Raw genomic sequence first — 20,597 nt, forward strand, 5'->3', positions numbered from 1 at the left:
TTTGTGGATGTGGTGCCAATCAAGCAGGCTGCTTTGTCAAGCTTCTTGAGTGTTGTTGGAGCTGCGCTCATCCAGCCAAGCGGAGAGTATTCCATCACACTCCTGACACTTGCATCCATAGAAATGAAGGCAGGCTTTAATTATCAGCCATTGGTGAGACAAATTTAGGGAAGAACATCTCAACTTGGGATGTGCATTACCTATCCAAGGAACTGTGGTTGTAGTTTATTCCAGCAACTACTTGTGTTGAGCAGCCAAGGAACAAGAGCGGTGTGGTGGCACAAATGGCGACGAAGATGGCCATGAAGCACATGAAGGCTGAGCCCCTCAGAGTTATCTGAAACTTCCTCAAAATGGCTCCACCAATCAGGATGCCAAGAACAGCCCCAGGGACCTGGATGCCTCCTTGAGTTAGAAGAAATTTAAGAGTTAAAATAGAATAATCAAATTAATTCACATTAGTTAACAACAAACAAAAGCACAGGAGTAAACATTTGTCTGGACTAGTCTTAGGGTCCAGTTTTGGCAGTGTGAGTCTCAACTACAAGGCTCCAGTTTGGCCCTAACAGTATTCACTTTTATAATGTGGAACCACAACAACCAATTTATGTACAGAGAGCTCCCATTGACAACAATGAGGTAAATGACCGGGTAATCTATTTTGACCACGTGGATTAAATATTGGACTGGCACTCGGGAACACTCCCCTGTAGAAGGCATGGGATCTCATACCTCCACCCGAGAGGGCAGACAAACGTCTCATCTGAAAGATGGCACCTCCAACAGTGCGGCACTCCCACAGTGGGAGCGTCAGCCTGCAATTTGTGCTCATCTCTGGAGTGGAACTTGAACCCACAGACTACTGACTCAGAGAATTACTGAGCCATAGTTGACACCAGGAGCGAGATAATCCACCACAGCTCCCAAACATGGACATTGAGTGAGCCTAATCTCTTATATATTCATTCTTGGGATGTTGGCATTGCAGACAAAACCCGCGCTAAATAAACAACTAAACTCGCATGGGTCACTGAAGGTGGGGTATAGGTGGAGGCCAACTTGAGATTGTAAAAGCATCGCACCAATCCCTCCACACCTCCCAGTCTACGTCAACACTGGAACATCAGAAAGACAAAAAAGAGAGGAGTGCTGAGTGAAGCACATTTTTTGATTTGGCGTTCTCACCGATCAATAGATTTGCAAATGAGGCAGTCACGGTGAACTGTTGCTCCAGAAACTTGCCAATGAAGACGGTTAATCCAGACATCAGAGCTGACATACACACCTGCGCTAAGACAACCAGGAGGTAAACTGAGCTCCTTAAAGTGCGCAGCAATATAAAAGGAAAACCTGTGGGAAATGGAAACAGGGCTTTTAGGGCAGAGCATTGCTGACTCAGAGAGTAGAATCATAGAACGACAAAAGGTACAGAAAGAGGCTACTTGGCCCATCATCTCTGTGCTGACTCTTTGAAGGAGCTATCCAATTAGTCCCACATCTCAGCTCGTTCCCCATAACTCTGGAAACTCATCCTCCTCAGGTACATGTCCAATTGCCTTTTGACGGTTCCTACAGAATTTGATTTTCCTTCCCTTTCAGGTGGTGTGCTCCAGATCTTAACACACCCTCCATGTGGAGAAATATAGCTTTCCCTCTCGTTCTTTTTGCCAATTATTTTAAATCTGGCGCCTCTGGTTAATGACCCACTTGGCAAAGGAAACCATTTCTCTGACTTGCTCTATCAAGACCCTTCATAATTTTGACCTTAACCTCCTAGCTCGAAGCACAATCCTGGTTTCTGCAATCGCTGCACATAACTGAAGTTGCTGAACCCTGGGTGTTATCTTGGGAAATCTCCTCTGTGCCCTCTTTGGAGGCTTGCTCGTTCCTCCTAAAGTGCCACACCCACAATTGTGTACAATGCTGAGATCTTAGAGGGAACTTGTAAATGTTTAGCTTGACTTCCTTGTTCTTAAATGCTATGCCTCTATTTACAAAACTAAGTACTCCATAAGCTTAAATGCTATCTCAGTGGTGATGGCAGTCTCGTGGTTATAGTACTGGACTAGGGATCCAGAGGCCTAGACTAATAATTATGGAGAGATGGGTTCAAATCCCATCACAGCAGCTGGAGAATTTAAATTCAGTTCATTAAATCAATCCAGTATAAAAAGCTAGCGCCTGTAATGGTGACCATGAAACTGCCAAATGGTTGTAAAATACAGCTGGTTCACTAATGTCCTTTAGGGAAGGAAATCTGCTGTCCTTACCCGGCCTGGCCTACACATGACTCCAGATCCACAGCAATGTGATTGACTCTTAACTGCCCTCTGAAATGGCCTAGCAAGCCACTCAGTTGTGTTCAAGAAGGAAGCTCGTCACCACCATCTCAAGGGCAATAAATGCTGGCCTAACCAATGGCGTGCAGGTCCAGAGAATGAATTCTAAAAAAAAAACCACCCTGCCACCTCCACAGAGTTATGAACATGTGCCCCTACATTCCTTTCTCTCCTGCCCTGCTCCCCTCAAAGTTGGACTATTCAGCAATGGGCTGAATGGCCTCCTGTGCCATTGTGACTCTAAACTCTCCAGTCGAAACAAAAACTCAAATATCTTCCCTGGGGTGAACGATATACCCTTCCAATCCCTTAGAAGTGCAACATCAATTTTCAACGATTAAACACTTGGGTTTTGCCTTTAGGAAGTTAATATTCTCGCATTCCTCTCCTATGAATCATTGCACGTTGGCCCACTTCAGGAATAAAACCTGCGCAACTACTTGTTTTCCCATGGATAGAGCTCTCTTGACTTGGCACCTCATGCGGGCTCGTAACATCTAGTTTGAAGCTGCCACTGACGATTTCTTGGGGGCAAGAGCAGAAAGCCTGGCATCCTCTGATAAAAAGACTATTGGTCCCGGCAGTGGGTGCTCACTGACCTACATGGCCTCCTGGTGAAGCTGCATCTCAAATTAGAAATCCTTATCATCGTGTCCATGACTTTGGCCTCTCCCTCCCTCTGCAATCTCCTCCCACCTTCCTGGATCTCTGTGCTCCTCCAATTCCGGCCTCTTGCGCACCCCCAATTTTAGTCAGTCCACCGTTGGTGGTCATGATCTGGGGTCCAAGATCTGGAATTCCCTCCTTAAACCTCCTTGCTTTCCTCCTTTAGATGCACCATAGTCAAGCTTTTGGACATCTGCCCTAATACCTCCTTATGTGGTTCACTGTCAAATTCCACTTGCTTATATAGGCTCCTGTGAAGGATGTGGACAGCTCCTTCAAAGAGCCAACAGAGGGGCAGTGGGACAAATAGCTTGCTTCTGTGATATGAGATTCGACGGTCGATACCCAACAAGCGAGTAGGAAGTGCTTAGAAACGTACTCTTAATAAACTGAAGCAACGACAGATCTTGTGTTGTATCGTCTTTGGATTCTAATTTGTCCAACTGTTTTTTGGGTTTGTTTTCACCTTCAGGATCCCCGGAGTCCTGGGTAAAAAAGAGAGATTAAGCGTCACTTCGACGGACATTTTGCAGCACTTTCCAAACCTGTGTCCTCTACCACCTGGAAGGGCAAGGGCGGCAGACGCATAGGAACACCAGTATCTGCAAGTTCCCCGCAAAGTCTCTCACCATCCTGACTTGGAAATATATCGATGTTCCTTCTCTGTCACTGGGTCAAAATCCTGGAACTCCCTCCCTAACAGCACTGTGGGTATACCTATACCATACGGACTGCAACGGTTCAAGAAGGCAGCTCACCACCACCTTCTCAAGGGGCAATTAGGGATGGGCAATAAACGCTGGCCTAGCCAGTAAAGCTCACACGTTGAGAATGAAAAATTGAGAGCAAGTTCAACCAAGCCTCCTCTCAACCACTTCTCAAATTTAGAAGTATTAGCTGATAGGAACGTTTTTAAAATTCATTCATGAGTTGTGGACTTTGCTGGCTGGGTCAGCGTTAATTACCCATCCCTAGTTGCCCTTGAGAAGGTGGTGGCGGGCTGCCTTCTTGAACCGCTGCAGTCCATGTGGTGTAGGTACAAGGACAGCAGACATATGGGAACACCACAGCCTGGAAGATCCCCCCCCCAAGCCACACACATCCTGACTTGGAAATATATCACTGTTCATTCACTGTCGCTGGGTCAAAATCCTGGAACTCCCTCCCTAACAGCATGGGGGGAGTACCTACACCACATGGACTGCAGCAGTTCCAGAGGGCAGCTCACTATCATCTTCTTAAGGGCAATTAGGGATGGGCAATAAATGCTGACCTAGCCAGCGACATACATATCCCACAAATGAATAAAAGTAAATAAGTCATAAGCACTGGAATTACCTCTCTAACCCTCTCCACCTCTCTCTCCTTTAAGGCGCTCTTTGAAACCTACCTCTTTGACTAAGCTTTTAGCATCTGCCTAATACAAACATATCAACAAGGAGCAGGAGGAGGCCATTCAGCCCCTCAAGCCTGCTCCGCCATTTAATAAGATCATGGCTGACGTGATGGTAACCAGAAATCTGCATCCCACCTGCCCCCGATAACCTACCACCCCCTTGCTTACCAAGAGCCTATCCACTTCTATCTTAAAAATATTCAAAGACTCTGCTTCCTCTGCCTTTGCAGGAAGAGAGTTGCAAAGACTCACGATCCTCTGAGAGAAAAAATTCCACCTTGTCTTTGTTTTAAATGGCCGACCCCTTGTTTTTAATCAGTGACCCCTCGTTCTAGATTCTCCCACAGGAGTAAACATCTCCTCCACATCCACCCCATCCAGACACGCCCCCCCCGCCCCCCCCACCCCAGGATCTTATATGTTTCTTATAATATCTTATTAGGTGACTCAATGTCAAATTTTATTTGTTAGCCCTCCAGTCAATTGCCATGGAAAGTTTCACTGTGTCAGAAATGCTGTTAAAAGTACAAGCTGTTGGGGAATCAATGCTGCTTGAGGTAACAGTCAGAGTTCTTCCTGTTCTCAGAACACTTAGATTGTGGTTAACAATAAACTTTCTGCAGGATCTGCCAGGACAAAGATTATCTGGGTCTTATCCAAAAATCAAGAGATCATACAATTTTGCTGCACAGGATAAGAATCCATGGTGTTCGGGGTAATATATTATTAGCATAGGTAGAAGATTAGTTAACTAACAGAAAACAAAGTCGGGGTAAATGGGTTACTATCATGTTGGCAAAATATAGCCCGTGGAGTGCCAAAAGGATCAGTGCTGTGGCTCCAACTATTTACTATCTATATTAATCACTTGGATCAAGCTGAATAAAGTCACTGTATTGTAGCCAAATTTGCTGCTGATGCAAAGATTGAAAGGGAAACAAGTTGCGAGGAGGACACGAAGGGCGGGATTTTCTGCTCCCGCCCACCGCGGGACTGGAAATTCCCACCTGAAATCAATGGACCTTTTGCTGGTCTGTCAAATTTCTGTCCCGCCCGTGATGATTCCCATGGTGGGTGGGGACCCGAAAATCCCACCCAAAGTGCCCGCAAAGGATGGAGGATGACAAAAATTGGGCAGGTGGAGAACAATATAAGAAGGTTGAGGCTATAAGCTTCGGCGAGAAGAATACGAAAGCTAAATATTAATAAAATGGAGAGAGAGACTGCAGAATGCTGCAAGTGCAGAGGGATCCGGGTGTCCTTGTACATGAATCACAAAACGTTAGCATGCAGGCGCAGCAAGTGATTAGGAAGGTAAACCGAATGCTGACTTTTGTTGCAAGGGGGATGGAGCATAAAAGTAGGGAAATCTTGTTACAACTGTACAAGGAATTGGTGAAACCTTTAGTCTCCCTATTTAAGGAGGGATGGATTGGCTTTGGAAGCAGTTCACAGCAGGTCCGCTCGGCTGATTCCTGGGTTGAAGGGGTTGCCTTCCGAGGAAAGGTTGAGCGGGCTGGGCCTATACTCATTGGCGTTTAGAAGAATGAGAGGTGTTCGTATTGAAATGTGTAAGATTCTGAGGGGGTTTGACAGGGTGGAAAGGATGCTTCCCCTTGTGGGGCAATTTCGAACTAGGGGAAAATAAGGGGTCTCCCGTTTAAGTTGGAAACGAGGAGGAATTTCTTCTTTCCGACGGTCGTTGGTCTGTGGAACTCTCTCCCCCAGTGAGCAGTGGAGGCTGGGTCACTGAATACACTTAACGCTGAGTTAGATAGATTTCTGGTCATCGAAGGATTCAAGAGTTATGGGGGACAGGCAGGAAAGGCGACTGCACTCTGGTTTTTTGATATTTCTTGGGGATCATATAGCTCTGAGATTGGGTGGGGAGTGTGCATATCATCATGGTACCTGTGTGGGATGGGTTTGATGGGCCTGTGGGCCTATTTCTGTATGTCATTTTCATATATCTCTATGAAAATCTCACTATGGGCTCCAGACTTTGATGTTACCGATACAACCGATGAGGATTCATGACGTGTCTCAGTGTGGTTTTACTGTGATCGATAAAAGCATAGAAAAGTTTACAGCACAGAAGGAGGCCATTTGGACTATGAAAAAGAGCTATAAAGCCTAATCCCTCCCTCTTCCAGGTCGTGGTCTGTAGCCCTGTAGGTAACAATCCTCAAGTGCATATCCAAGTTATTTTTTTTAAATACTGCGAGAGTTCTGCCTCTACCGCCCTTTCAGACAGTGAGTTCCAGATCCCCCACCACCATCAGGGTGAAAATATTACTCAAGCTCCCACTAATCCTTCCGCCAATTACTTCAAATCTATGCCCACCAGCTACTGGCCTCTACGCTAATGGAAGTAATTCCTACCTACCCACTTTATCTCACCGAGTGCTATCCTGAAACGGTGACATCTCTCATTGTAACCAACTTAAAAAATTAATGCCACACGATGCCAATCATTGAGGCAGGCCATTCTTTGGTACTGTCTACAGTTCTGGGCACCATATCGGAGAAGTGATATATTGGCCGGGATTTTCCGGTCCTGCCAAAAGTCAGTGGATACCACCCCCCCACCCTCAACCGGTGGGTCCCGCTACGATGGGAGAGGACAATCCCAACCATTGGCTCTGGAAGGAGTGTGGAGCAGATTCAATAGAACGTTACTTTGGTTTGGAGGGTTAGATTACGAGGCAAGATTACATCAATTACCTCAGCATCCCTTTGAACGTAGAAGGATAAGACGATTGAGCTGTTTGAGAAAGACAGACTTGCATTTATATAACGCTTCTCGCGACTACCAGATGTCTCAAAGATCTTTACAGCGAATGAAGTTCTTCTGGGGTGAAGCCACTGTTGTGATGTAGGCAACCCAGCAGCTAATTTGTGCACAGCAAGCTCCCACAAAACAGCAGTGTGGTCACTGTCAGGTAATCTGTTTTTGTGATGTTGATTGAACGTTAAATATCAGCAAGGATGCCAGGGAGAACTCCCTTGCTCTTCTTCAAAACAGCGTCATAGGATCTTTTACCTCCACCTGAGCAGGTTCTAACATCTCATCCAAAAGACAGCACCTCTGATGGAACAGCATGGCCTCAGTACTCCACTGGAGCTTTAGCCTTGATTTTTATGCTCAAGTTTTGGAGTGGGACTTGTTGTGTTGTTATAATGATATAAAAGGCACCAATCGCTCATAAGGGACTGGATAAACAAGTTGTGGGTTCATTTATTTAGGCTAGGAAGATGGGAACATTTATACAAAGGTAGAAAGCTTGAAGACATCAGCAGCAGAGCTGTGTGTTCATGCTCTGCTCAAAAGCAAAAGTGACATTAAGACTGGATCACATGACACACTTCCCTTCTAGTGATGTCATGCTGCTACCCCTTAAAAACATATTACAACAGGGCTTGAACCCGAATGTGACTGGGAGGGAAGAGTGCAGCCACAGCTGACACATCAATCCAGAAAGGAATTGATAGGGTAGATAGAGAGAAACTTCTTTCTGCTGGTAGGGGAGATCTAGGACAAGGTGAAATTAAGAAGCAGATTTTTTTCAGGCCAAATGCGGTGAAAGTGTGCAACTCTCTCCCACAAAAAGCAATAGATGCTTGTGCAACTAATCATCTTTAGTTCTGAGATCAGCTTTATTGACTGACTGGCTGGCTTTTGGCTAGCCAGTAGTGTAACAGAGGATATGGAGTCAAGACGGGCTGAATGCGATAAAATGCAGATCAGCCAGGATCCCGTGAACTGGTGGGCAATTCAAGGGGCTGAATGGCCTCTGCCTGATCCATATTCCTTCAGATTGGCACGTCCGCCTATGGACCTACCTCCTTGGGCATTTCCCTTGGGAAGAAGAAGTATGGGATAGAGACCACTGCAACGGCACTGGCTGCAATGAGGAATCCTAGCCACCAGGCTCCCACCCAACGTGGGTCTCCGAACTGCAAGCCGATCTCATCTGCAACAGGGGAAAGAAAAACTAAATATCCAAAGGTCAAGTAAAACCACAAAGTACAAATCAGAACGCCAAAAAACAAAAGGCAGTTCCACGGGTCAGCTGACCGATCAAGGGTCATGAAAGGTGCTATATAAATGCGAGTTTTTCCAATCTATGTAAAAGATCCCAGAAAGGATTATAGTGCCTATACACACTCTGAGCCAGTTTCCCAATGGAATGCAAGGCTTGATTCAGGTAGCAAATGTTAAGCATTAAACACAATCCTAATCTGTATAAGTACAGGATCAAAGGCTGATCAGTCAGAATTGATTTGAGAAATGTTTCCCCTCCTCCCCTTCAATGAATTGTTAAAGGAAATAACTGCATAGAATATACAGCATAAAAACAGACCATTCATCCCTACTAGTCAGTGATGGTGTTTAATCTCCATATGAGCCTCTTCCCATTCCATTTACTTAATTTCAACCATCCAGCATATCTTTCTATTCCCCTTTCTCTCTTGTACTTATCTAGTCTCCTTTTGAAAGCATCTAATACATTTGCCTCAACCACTTACAGTGAGTTCCACATTCTAACCACTCGCCGAGTCAAGGAATTTTGCCTTATTTCCTGGCTGGATTCACAGAATCACAGAATGGTTACTGTTAGGAAATAAAGATAGTTTAAGTAAGTTATGTTGGTATTTGTGGGTGTTAGTAATGAGTTTTAGCTTTTAAGTGTAAGTTTGATTTGCATTTCTGTGTCTGTGTGTTAAGAAAAGTCAAATTAAGTTTTAGTTTCACTTTAAAAAGGTGCTTGCATTTCTAATGACAGTTTTACAACTGTAAACTAGGTTAAACAATCAAGGGTAGAAGAATTGGATTGTTGCCTAGCAACAGGGGATCAGAGAGACAGGTCCCTCCCACAGCCACACACAGAAAAAGAGAGAAACAGCAGTTTGTTTTGGAAGCTGTCTGAACTCAGTTGGTTTGAAGACAGCTGTGAAATAGAAGCAATCTAGAAGGGGACAGTTATCCAGTCCCACGCTAAGGAAAACCCCAAAATCTAAGGGAGTGGAAAAGGGGAAAGTCCCAAGAAAACCTTCAAGTCAAAGGAAGGTCAGGAACCTGGAAAAAATCCTGTCAATGAAAATATGAGTGAGGGGCTGGGAACGGCCCCATGCTTCAAGTTTAAAGCTTCAGGCTGCAGAAAGCAGATTTAAAGCAAGAAAAGCTTGAAAGAGGCAAGAAGGTCCAAAGAGATGACTGAAGGTCTATAACACTTTGCTAGCAATGGTACTGTTGACAGCTGAATCGGTAAGAGAGAGAGAGAGTGCACAGAAGACAACTTGAATGGTGACCCAGGGAAGAGGAGCAGGGAAGGAGAGTTCGAAACCCTAGAGGTGAACCCTTGTGGAAAGTGTCTGAGAGAAGGTGTTGGTTTGCGAGAAGATTCCAAGGTGAGGTCTTGGGAGAGTTGAGATTGGAAACCCTCGTATGAAAGCTGGAGTGCAGTGAGGCTGGTTGGCTCACAGTGTGACAAGCGTCTGGGGGGAGTTGAGGAGAGATTCATAGCATCTGGTTGAGGTGGCACTTGTCACTTGGTTTCAGAGTGTGATATGTCTGCCCACAGGATGCCATGGGTTTACATGGACCATGTACTTACCATGGACATTAGAGTATAAGACAACTTTTACAACTTGTGTTATCTTTACAAATATCTATATATCTATAAGGGTATAGTTGTGGGTGGAGGAGTATTGTAATATAGCTCATCTTTTCTTGTTTAATAAGTGTTTTATTCTTTTGTTAAAGGTTCATCAGCCGACTCCTGTGACTGTTCACTAGCTACTCTCCACATATATATAAACAAAGAAAGAAAAGGTAGGATTCATCAAGCTGGGTTCCACTCTGCGATCGGTCTTGTCTAGGGGTAACCTCAGCTGGGATTATAACAGTTACAGAACAGGAGGAGGCCATTCAGTCTTCCGTGTTTGTGCTGGCTCTCTGAAGGAGCAATGCCCCTATGTGACTCTCCTGCCTTCTCCCCGTAACCCTGTACGTTCTTCCTTTTCAGATGATAATCCAATTCCGTCTGGAACGCCTCGATTCAACTTGCCTCCTCCACACTCTCGGGCAGCGCATTCCAGATCCCAATCACTTGCTGCATGAAAAAGGTTTCCCCTCCTATTGCTGGTGCTTCCTTTGTCAATTACCTTAAGCCTGTGTCCTCTTATTCCCGATCCTTCCACCAACGGGAACAGTTTCTCCCCCACGATTTTGAGCACCTCCATCAAATCTCCTCCCGGCCTTCTCTTCTCCAGGACAAACACTCCCAGCTTCTCCAATCTATCCACATGACTGAATTCCTCATCCCTGGAACCATTTGCGTTAATCTTTTCTGCACTCTCTCTGGTTCATCAGTAACTCTTATATTTCTGCCCCCAGGCCAGAATCTTTGGATTGGCGTGTGGGGGGGGGGTGTGAGCCCCGCTCGCCGACGTGTCAAATGACGCACGGTGGTGTTGAGCGAGGGTCCCGACATCACCCCGCGTCATTCCGATTTTCAGCTCGACGGGCGCATACCAGAGTCAGCTGTGCGGCTGCCGAACTGTCAAAGGCCTGTTAAGACTATTTAAGTATCAATTAAAATAATTAATGGAGCTGCCCGTCCAATCTTAAGGTTGGTGGGGGGGGCGCGGGGGGGTGCGGGGGGCAGGCGAAGAGACCAGGCAGCCTTCGCATTTACCACGAAACCTCATCCACGGGCAGGACGAGGTTTCAGGAAGTGTCTATAAATTGAATAAAAGTTTTCATTAAAGTTCATTGACATGTCCCAGCTCATGTGACACTAATTTCCCCCCGCCCACCTTTATTTAAATTATCGATAATGAAAGTAACCTCACTGGGGCAGCTCTGTGCCCCCGACTCAGCCTACTCACCCTGCCCGCACAGAGAGCGCGGGCAGCACATCTGGGTCCCCATCACGCTGGGCGGGCTTTAATCGGCCCGCCCACGTTAAATGGCGGGCGCGCAGACGATTGCGGGCGGCGATCGGGTACGCGAGCGCCTGCTCCCGCTCCCTCTCAGCACCAACCCCTCTGCCGACAGGGAGAAAATTCTCTCCCTAGTTTCAGATTCTCCCACGGGTGGAAACATTCTCTCTACATCTGCTCTGCCCAACCCCTTCACAAATATGAAGAGCTCAGGCCGTGCCTATGTCTTCTGTCTTCTAAAGAAGAAAGGTCCCAACCTGTTCAACCTTTCCCGATAGCTGCATCTGAAACAATATTGGACTCTACCATGGAAGAGCCTGACACTGCCATGAAATTAGGAATACATCCCATTCCACATTGACGGGCTTAAAAATTCCCTTCAAGCACCAGGGTTAAAAGGGGTAATTATTACGACGGGTTGCATGGATTTGGCTTGCGTTCTATGGAGTATAGAAGGTTAAGGGATGATCGAAGTGAAATATTTAAGATGATTGTGGGAGTTGACTGAGTAGATGGAGAGAAATTATTTCCTCTGGTGGGGGTTGGGGGGGGGATGAACCAAAGTAACATGTGGTGGAATTCTATGGCCCTGTCACAGCAGTGGCGAGACCACTAAATGCGGCGCACCGTCCAGAAGTCCACTGACTTCGGCAGGACCATAAAATCCCGCTGTTGTAAAATTCTGCCCATGTAATGTTAAAATGAGACCCAGGACGTTCAGAGGTGATGTCAGGAAGCACTTCTTCACACAAAGGGGAGTGGAAATCCGGAACTCACTCCCTCTACAAAAAAAGCTGGCAGTCAACTGAAAATTTCAGAACTGAGATCGAAAGATTTTTGTTGGGCAGGATTATTAAGCGTACTACGGAACCAAGGCTGGCAGATGGAGTCAAGGTACAGAGCAGCCATGATCTAATTGAATGTCAGAACAGGCTTGATGGGCAAAATGTCCTCCTTCTGTTCCTATAATTGCTACATCCTTCACAATATGCTGGGAGGTTACTTTGGTGTTTGAAGATGGTCAAAGCTGAATCAGCCACCTGTTAGACACTGTGCCCAATATTCCATCCTTTTGAAATAAGTGGGGACCAATCTATTTTACACAGTTAAAAACATCCCCATTGTGTAGGGAGAACAACAGCTTCCCACTGGAACACTCACCAGCTGATAGTTTATCGATGTCAACGTAGAGCCGGAGAACAGCAGAGCCCAAAACGAAGCCAAATGCTGGACCCAGAACACTAACCGCAAATAAAATCCCTGGAGGGAAAAAAAATCACAATAAGCAGAAAGTGGAGACAGTTATCATTTAACAAAAAAAATCGTTGAATGGTTACAGTGCGTAAGGACGCTACTCAGCCCATCGTGTCCATGCTGGCTCTTTGTAAGAAAGATTCAGCTGATCCCACTCCCCTGCCTTTTCACTGTAGCCCCACAAAATTTTCTCTTCAGATAATAATCTAATTCTCTTTTGAATGCCACGATTGATCCTGCCTCCACCACACTGTCAGACAGTGCACTCCAGATCCTAACTGCTCGCTGCATGAAAAAGTTTCTCCTCATGTTGCCTCTGGTTCTTGTTCCAGTTACCTTAGACCTGTGCCCTCTGGCTCTAAATCCTTCCTCCAATGGGAAAAGTTTCTCCCTATCTACTCTGTCCAATTCCCTCGTGAATTTGACACCTCTTTCAAATCTCCTCTCCACCTTCTCTTCTCTAGCGACGAGTCCCAGATTCTCCAGCCTATTTACATCATTGAAGTCTCTCAAATGGGGACCATTCTCGTAAATCTTTTCTTCACTTAGGATGAGATGAACAGATGAGTTTTACTTCTCTAAACAACACAGATCTAAGAGAAGTCAAGAGTTTTCTTTAAATTTATTCTTTCATTGGAAATGGGTGTTGCTGGCAAGGACCAGCAACTGTTGCCCATCCCTAATTGCCCTTGAACTGAGTCACTTGCTAGGCCATTTCAGTTAAGAGTCAACCACGTTGCTGTGGGTCTGGAGTCACATATAGGCCCGACCAGGTAAGGATGGCAGATTTCCCTCCCTAAAGGGCATTAGTGATCCAGATGGGTTTTTACAACAATTAATGATAATTTTGTGGTCACCACCACTGAGACTAGCTTTACATTCCAGACTTATTAATTGAATTTAAATTCTACCAGCGACCACGGTGGGATTTGAACCTGTGCCCCCAGAGCGTTAGCCTGGGTCTCTGGATTAGCAGTCCAATAACATTAGCAGTACGCTACCATCTCCACTGCAGCAGCTACAGTTGGCTGATGTCAAACTTGCACTCTAAAGCTTGTGGAAAACAAATGAACTTTAATAAACCTAAATTTGGTGTCTGCTTCTTTGCGACTTTAATTTATCCTACAGTCTGTTCAACTCCTTCAGTCCAACAACGAGTCGTCTCCCAAAGCTCTGTGGATACCAGCACAAAAGCAAAAATAAAAATGGAAAATGCTACAAATACTCAGCAGGAAAAGGTAACATCTATGAAGAGCTAGCGAAACGGAGTTAATGAATTTTTTTGGGGCTGGATTTCAGTGATGGGGGTACTGGGCTGCTGGCTGGGGAGCCCCGTGCTATCTCCTTTGGGGAAGGCCCATCATGTTCAGTGCCACCCTCGGCACTTAACCGGACGGTAGCATGCCTTCCCTGGGATCAAGGACCCCCCTGGGGCAGACGTCCGGCCACTGAGTGCTGCCGACCAATCGGAGGACGGCAGCTCTATTGAATGGCAACGCCAGCGGAGAAGCGGCGGAAGCTGCTGGTTCGACACCCACCCCCAGGTCTATTATCATCGCCGGATCCCAGGCCACAGGTGAGATTGATGGCGGGAGGGGGAAAAAGGCAGGAGGAGGCTCTTAGCCCCCTCGCCCTTCCCAATGCTGGCTCCCTCGCTCGGGCTCTAAGTGCTTTTGAATGAGGGACACCCCAGGGAGCCCGCAAGCAACCCTACACAGGTTCCTTGTTGCAATGAATGCATGGGGGCAGCAACGCTCCGACCCACCCATCACTGGGTTAATGCCAGCAGTGGCGGGGTGAGGCTTTTAAGAGGGCATGAATCGACCACTTAAAGGCCTCAGTTGGCAGCAGGTTGAGTAGCAGGTGGGGTCCCCGCTTGCCTGATTAAATGCCCCCCACACCCACCACTCGCCATGGGGAAGGGCGTTAAATTCCGTCTATTGGCCCTGCTTCTCCCTCCGTGGACGCTGCTAGACCTGCTGAGCATTTCCAGCATTTTCCGTTTCTATCTCAGTGGGTGCCGCTCTCGTCTCCGAGTCAGAAGATCATGAGTTCAAGCCTCACCCCAGAGACTTGAGTACAAAATCCTTGGCTGACACCCCCAGCGCAGTAATGGATAAGACATTAAGGTACAGACTGATCTCCCGGCTGGATACGAGAGGCTCCATTTCAAAAGAAAAAAGTGGCAGAGTTCTCCCTCCTGTCCCAGGGCCAATATTCATCCCCCACAACCAACACTAAAAACAGATGCAGAATTACCTGGAAAAACTCAGCAGGTCTGGCAGCATCGGCGGAGAAGAAAAGAGTTGACGTTTCGAGTCCTCATGACCCTTCGACAGAACTAGAGATGATCTATCTGGTCATTATCGCATTGCTGTTTGTGGGAGCTTGCTGTGCGCACATTGTCTGCCATGTTACAACAGTGCCTACCCTCGAAAGTACGTCATTTATTCTTTTGAGATGCCCTCAGATTGTGAAAACTGCTACACACGTGTAAGTTGGTGAGATGGTGATGTAGCAGTAATGACACTGGGGACTAACAGTCCAGATTCCCAGGCTAATGTTCAGTGGGCATGGACTCAAATCCCACTATGGCAGCTGGTGGAATTTTAATTCAATGAATAAATCTGGAATATAAAGCTCGTCTCAGTAATGGTGACCATGAAACCATCATTGATTATTTTTGTAAAAACCCATCTGGTTCACTAATGTCCTTTAGGGAAGGAAATCTGCCATCCTTACCCGGTCTGGCCTACATGTGACTCCACAGTTCAAGGGCAATTAAGGATGGGTAACAAACCCACATCCCACCAAAAACAATTTTAAAAAAAAGTTATTCTCTTTCTTATTAGGCCTTGGTCGAAGCATCTTTTAGCAGTGAAAGCTTAATTAACATACCAAGATACAAAGGTGAGTTCCGATTGCTGGCAAAATCATCAACGTATGATATCCCAAAAGGTTGAATGGGAACACCACCAACTCCCAACAATAACTGCCCGACTATCAGCAGGGAAAGCATTTTGTAATCACTGTCAATTTTGTCCGTGCTGCAGCTCTCATTGGTCAGATTCTGGTCCTCCAGCGTCAAGGGGCAGAGATCAGAGACGTTACCAACACTATCTGTAAGAAATAAAACGTTTTATTGCATTGAAGGACAGAAACTTGTACTTATATAGCTCCTGGAATATAGTAAAATGTCCCCAAGGTGCTTCATTGGATTGCTGTACAGTCAAATGATGCAACGAGCTACCTGAGGTACTTTGACAGATGACCACAAGTTTGGTCAAAGGAACATCTTAAATCAATAGAGAGAGAGAGAGAGAGAGAGCGAGAGGTGGAGAGGTTTAGAGAGGGAACTCCAGAGATTAGCACTGTGGCAGCTGAAGGTCAGTGGTGGAGGGAGTAAAATTAAAGGATGGACAAGAGGAACACAGATATCAGAAGGATGTACGATTGGAGGAGTTTTCACAGATAGGAAGGGGGCAAGGCCTTGGAGGAATTTGAAAACAAGGATAAGAATGTTAAAATCCAATTACAAGCGCAAGAAAGGGTAAGATTTAGAGTTTATGGTGCTGGTAGGAACCTACAATCAAACAGCACAGAAGACCATTCAGCCCAACAGATCTGTGCTGGCTCTTTGAAGAATCTACCCAATTAGCTCCACTCCCCCTGCTCTTTCCCTATAGCCCTGCAAATTGTTCTCTTCAAGTCCACTTCTTTCTCAAAAGCTATTACTGTCCTTCCACTGGCCTTTCAGATGCTGCATTCCAGATCACAACAACCCACTGTGTGAAAAGAGAAAACATATCTCCCTCCGTGCTTCTTTTTGCCAATCATTTTCAATCTGGCCTCTGGTTGACCTCCTAGTAGTGGAAACAGTTTTCAACACTCGGTCAAATCTCCCCTTAACCTTCTCTGCTCTAAGGAAAACCATTCCAACTTCTCCAGTCCCTCCACATAACTGAAGTCCCGCACCCTGGAACAACTCTAGTAAATCTCCTCCGCACCCACTCCAAGGCTTTGGCATCTTTCCTTTGGTGTGGTGCCCAGAATTGGACACAATATTCCAACTGGGAGACAACCAGTATTTGTGAGCGTTTAACATAACTTCCTTACTTTGACCACATAACGTCCACATTGACAGCTACACCACACACAAATTTTCACCCACAAAGGGGATACTAAATCTAGAGTCTAACCCTAAATCCATAATTCAAAAACTTACCACTTGATTGGCACTCCACCCACACCCTCCATCTAGAAGGACAAGGGCAGCAGACAGATGAGAACACCACCACCTGGAAGTTCCCCTCCAAGTCACTCACCACCCTGGCTTGGAACTATTTTTTTTATTTGTTCACAGGATGTGGGCTTCACTGGCTGGAGCCAGCATTTAATACCCATCCCTAATTGCCCTTGAGAACTGACTTGGCTTGAAATGCCATTTTTAAGAGCCACCACATGTAGGCCAGACCAGATAAGGACAGCAAGTTTCCTTAATTTCTAAACCAGATGGGGTTTTTACAATAATTGACAGTGGTTTCATGGTCAGTGGTCATCATTAGGCTTTTAATTCCAGATTTTTTTTTTTTTCACTGAATTCAAATGGCAGGATTTGAAGACAGGTCCCCAGAGCATTACCCTGGGTATCTGGAGTAATAGTCTGGTGAAAATGCCACTATGCCACCACCTCTCCCTACTATATTGCCATTCCTTCAATGTCACTGGGTCAAAATCCTGGAACTCCCTCCCTAACAGCACTGTGGGTGTACCTACCCCACATGGACTGCAGCGGTTCAAGAAGGCAGCTCACCACCACCACCTCAAGGGCAAAAAGGGATGGGCAATAAATGCTGGACTAGGCAGCAACACCCACATCCCCTGAGCGAATATAAAAATAAGTCTCATCTGGTTTTCTGGTCCCCATCTATTTCTGTCTAGCAGTTCTTTTGTTCTGAAATTACCTGGAAAAACTGCCCATTAACCATTAAAGCCATTAGCGCCCCCTCCCTATAAACCGTGTCAAGAAAGGGAATACTCACTTGCAATGGTCTGATCAAACTCGTACCCGCCCATGATGAAGTGGGGCAGCGCCATGGTGAATGCAGCGACACTGACGAGAATACCCCCACAACCAATTAGACGAGGACGATGAACACGGCTGCCAAAGTAACTGACAAACACTATAAACACTGTGCTTCCGATCTGAAAAGACAGGATTAGGACTAATGATCTGGAGTCATGAATTCAAATTCCCCCACAGCAGCTGGAGGAACTTAAATTCAATTAATTACAAACAGTCGCTCAGTGGTACGGAACTTGAATATTGCTGGAGACAGGGACATGAGTGCAAGATGAGAAGCTTCAACCACATCAGGACAAATGCGCGAATGCCAAATTTCAAACAATCACAGCAATTTATGCTACAGGAGTAAAGGGTGCTGACGGGTTGGCAAGCTGATTCTGATTGGCCGAGGTTTTGCCATGGAGAAAGAAATGGGAAACCATAGGCTCCCCAAGCTCCCGGGTAATTCAAAAAAGGCGCAAGGCTTGAACTTGTTTTCGGGGAACGGGTCCATGCGTATGAATGTATGTTGCTTCTAGACGCGATTCTGCAATTGAGCACTTGCTGAACAATACTGAGTGTGCTAATAGCCACACTAAGATAATCAGTCAAGTTCATAACATAGCTCATTTACACTTGCTAGAAGCAACATACAATCATACACAGGGATCTTGCTTTGGCCAATCAAAGTCAACTTGCCAACCAATCAACACTCTTTGCTCCTGCTGTATAAATTGGTGTGATTGTTTGAAATTTGCATTTGTCCTTAAGAGTGCCAGGTGAAAAGCTTCAGCAACATGTCTCTCTTTTCAGCAATATTCAATTAGTTAATAAATCCGGAATTAAAATGCTGGTCTCATTAATAACGATCATGAAACTATTCAATTGTTGTAAAAACCCATCTGATTCACTAATGTCCTTTAGGGAAGGAAATCTGCCACCCTTACCTGGTCTGGCCTACATGTGACTCCAGACCCAAAGCAATGTTGTTGACTCTTAACTTCCCTCTGAAATGGCCCAGCAAACCATTAGTTTGTAAGTGGCTCCCCATCACCTACTCAAGGGAAATTAGGGATGGGCTATAAATGCTGGCCTTTCACAGCCTAAAAAACAATTTTTTAAAAAACCCAGCAAATTCACGGTTAATTTTAAAAGGGAATTGGATAAATACTTGAAGGAGAAAATATACTGTAGGATTAGTGGAAAGAGTAGGTGGAGTGGAGCTAATTGGATGAATATCATAGGCACGATGGGCTAAATGGCCTCCATCTGTGCTGTAAGATTCTATGATTCAAGATTGATTGAACATAAGATCCTGAGTGGTCTTGACAGGGTGCATATGGAGAGGACGTTTCCTCTTGTGGGAGAATTCAGAACCAGGGGTCTCTTATTTTTAAACAAGGGGTCACCGATTTAAGGCAGATGAGGTGAATTTTTTTCTCTCTCAGGAGGGTCGTGAGTCTTTGGAACTCGCTTCCTCAAAAGGTGATGGAGGAAGAATCTTTGAGTATTTTTAAGGCAGAGGTGGATAGGTTCTCGATAAGCAAGGCGGTGAAGGGATATCGGGGGTAGTAGGCGAGAATGTGGGCTTGAGGTTACAATCAGATCAACCAGGATCTTACTGAATAGCGGAACAGGTCCAAGAGGCCTGAGTGGCCTACTCCTGCTCCCAATTCATACGTTCGTATGAGAGGAAGGCTGCTTAAACGTTCATGGTGCCTGGGGAATCCTGACTGGACACTTTGTGTGCGTCTTCCCAAAGCCACAAATTTTCTCATGAGAGGTGACAAACTACAAGGACCAGGGCAATTAAGGGGGGGGAAAAAAAACTATCTATAAAATTGGCACCACATCTCTTTTGAGCCATCTAAGTCATCATTTTGAGACAGCCATCTATTGAGTCCCACTCCCCTGCCCTTCCCCAAACCCACCGCCGTAGCCCTGCTGCTACTGTTCCTTTATACCCTCTCAAGGAGCTTAAAATCCTTCCTAAAGCGTGATGTGCAGAACTGGAACCTACTCCAGCTGAGGCCTAGCCAGTGTTTTACAAAGCTTTAGCATAACTTCCTTGCTTAGCACTGCGGAGGACACACAATAAGAAGCTGTATCAGGGCAAATTCTCTCTTCACAACCCAAAGACAACAACAGCCAAGAATTCAAAATTTACACAACTGTTGGGATTTGTACTGAAATAAATATGTTGGCGAAATATGTACCATGTTTGATATTTGCTCATATAATTTGAACGTTTGCTGTTGCAGAGGGCCAGCACAGACACGACGGGCTGAATGGTCTCCTTCTGAAATGTAACCATTCTCTGATTCTATGGGGAAAATGTTCTCCCCGTCGGGGGGTGGTGAGTGGGAGTGGGAGCATGCCGCCGTTTTACCTGGGTAAGCCAGTTAAGGCCTGCCCAGCGCAACGCACACCTGGAAGCGCTGAGCGCTCCCTGTGCGGGTGGGGAGAGTAAGCTTGCACGCGAACGAGCGCAGAAATCTCCCTGGGGGCACGAGAGCTGCCTCAGGGAGTTCAATGACGTTTTGAAAAAAAATTTAAAATAAGGAGAAAAAAAACAATTTTCAGACATGTCCCCTCACGTGACAGTGTCACATGAGCTGGCACATGTCAAAGAATTTTAACACAAAAATTTATTTGGATTTATAAACCCTTCACGAAACCTCGTCCTGTCCGTGGATGAGGTTCCGTGGTAAATGTGAAGGCCGCCTGGGCCCTTCGCCTGCCCCTACCCCACCCCCACCAACCTTAAGGTTGGACGGGCAGCTCTGTTAATTATTTTAGTTAGTTTTTAAATGGCCTTGACTGTCCTTTGACAAGTCCGGCAGGCGCGCAGCCGACTCCGGAGCGCGTCCACCGAACTGGAGGTCTGAATGACACCGGCGGTGATGTCGGGGATGCACGCCCAATGTCA

General features: G+C 45.9%; 1 protein-coding gene across 2 annotated transcripts in view; it reads right to left on the reverse strand.

Moving 5' to 3' along the window:
• The window catches only part of slco2b1 (solute carrier organic anion transporter family, member 2B1), an 87,910-nt gene that overhangs the window by 21,021 nt on the left and 46,292 nt on the right, over positions 1-20,597 (reverse strand). For both annotated transcript variants that reach the window (XM_041198556.1, XM_041198557.1), the window contains exons 5-11: positions 17,646-17,808; positions 15,502-15,723; positions 12,511-12,609; positions 8,245-8,375; positions 3,385-3,490; positions 1,186-1,350; positions 201-405 (exon numbers count right to left, since the gene is read on the reverse strand). In XM_041198556.1, coding sequence (XP_041054490.1) covers positions 201-405; positions 1,186-1,350; positions 3,385-3,490; positions 8,245-8,375; positions 12,511-12,609; positions 15,502-15,723; positions 17,646-17,808 — 1,091 coding nt within the window. The remainder of the gene's footprint in view (positions 1-200; positions 406-1,185; positions 1,351-3,384; positions 3,491-8,244; positions 8,376-12,510; positions 12,610-15,501; positions 15,724-17,645; positions 17,809-20,597) is intronic.

Source organism: Carcharodon carcharias, chromosome 11 (genome assembly GCF_017639515.1).
Source record: "Carcharodon carcharias isolate sCarCar2 chromosome 11, sCarCar2.pri, whole genome shotgun sequence".
In the NCBI taxonomy this organism is placed as follows: Eukaryota; Metazoa; Chordata; class Chondrichthyes; order Lamniformes; family Lamnidae; genus Carcharodon; species Carcharodon carcharias.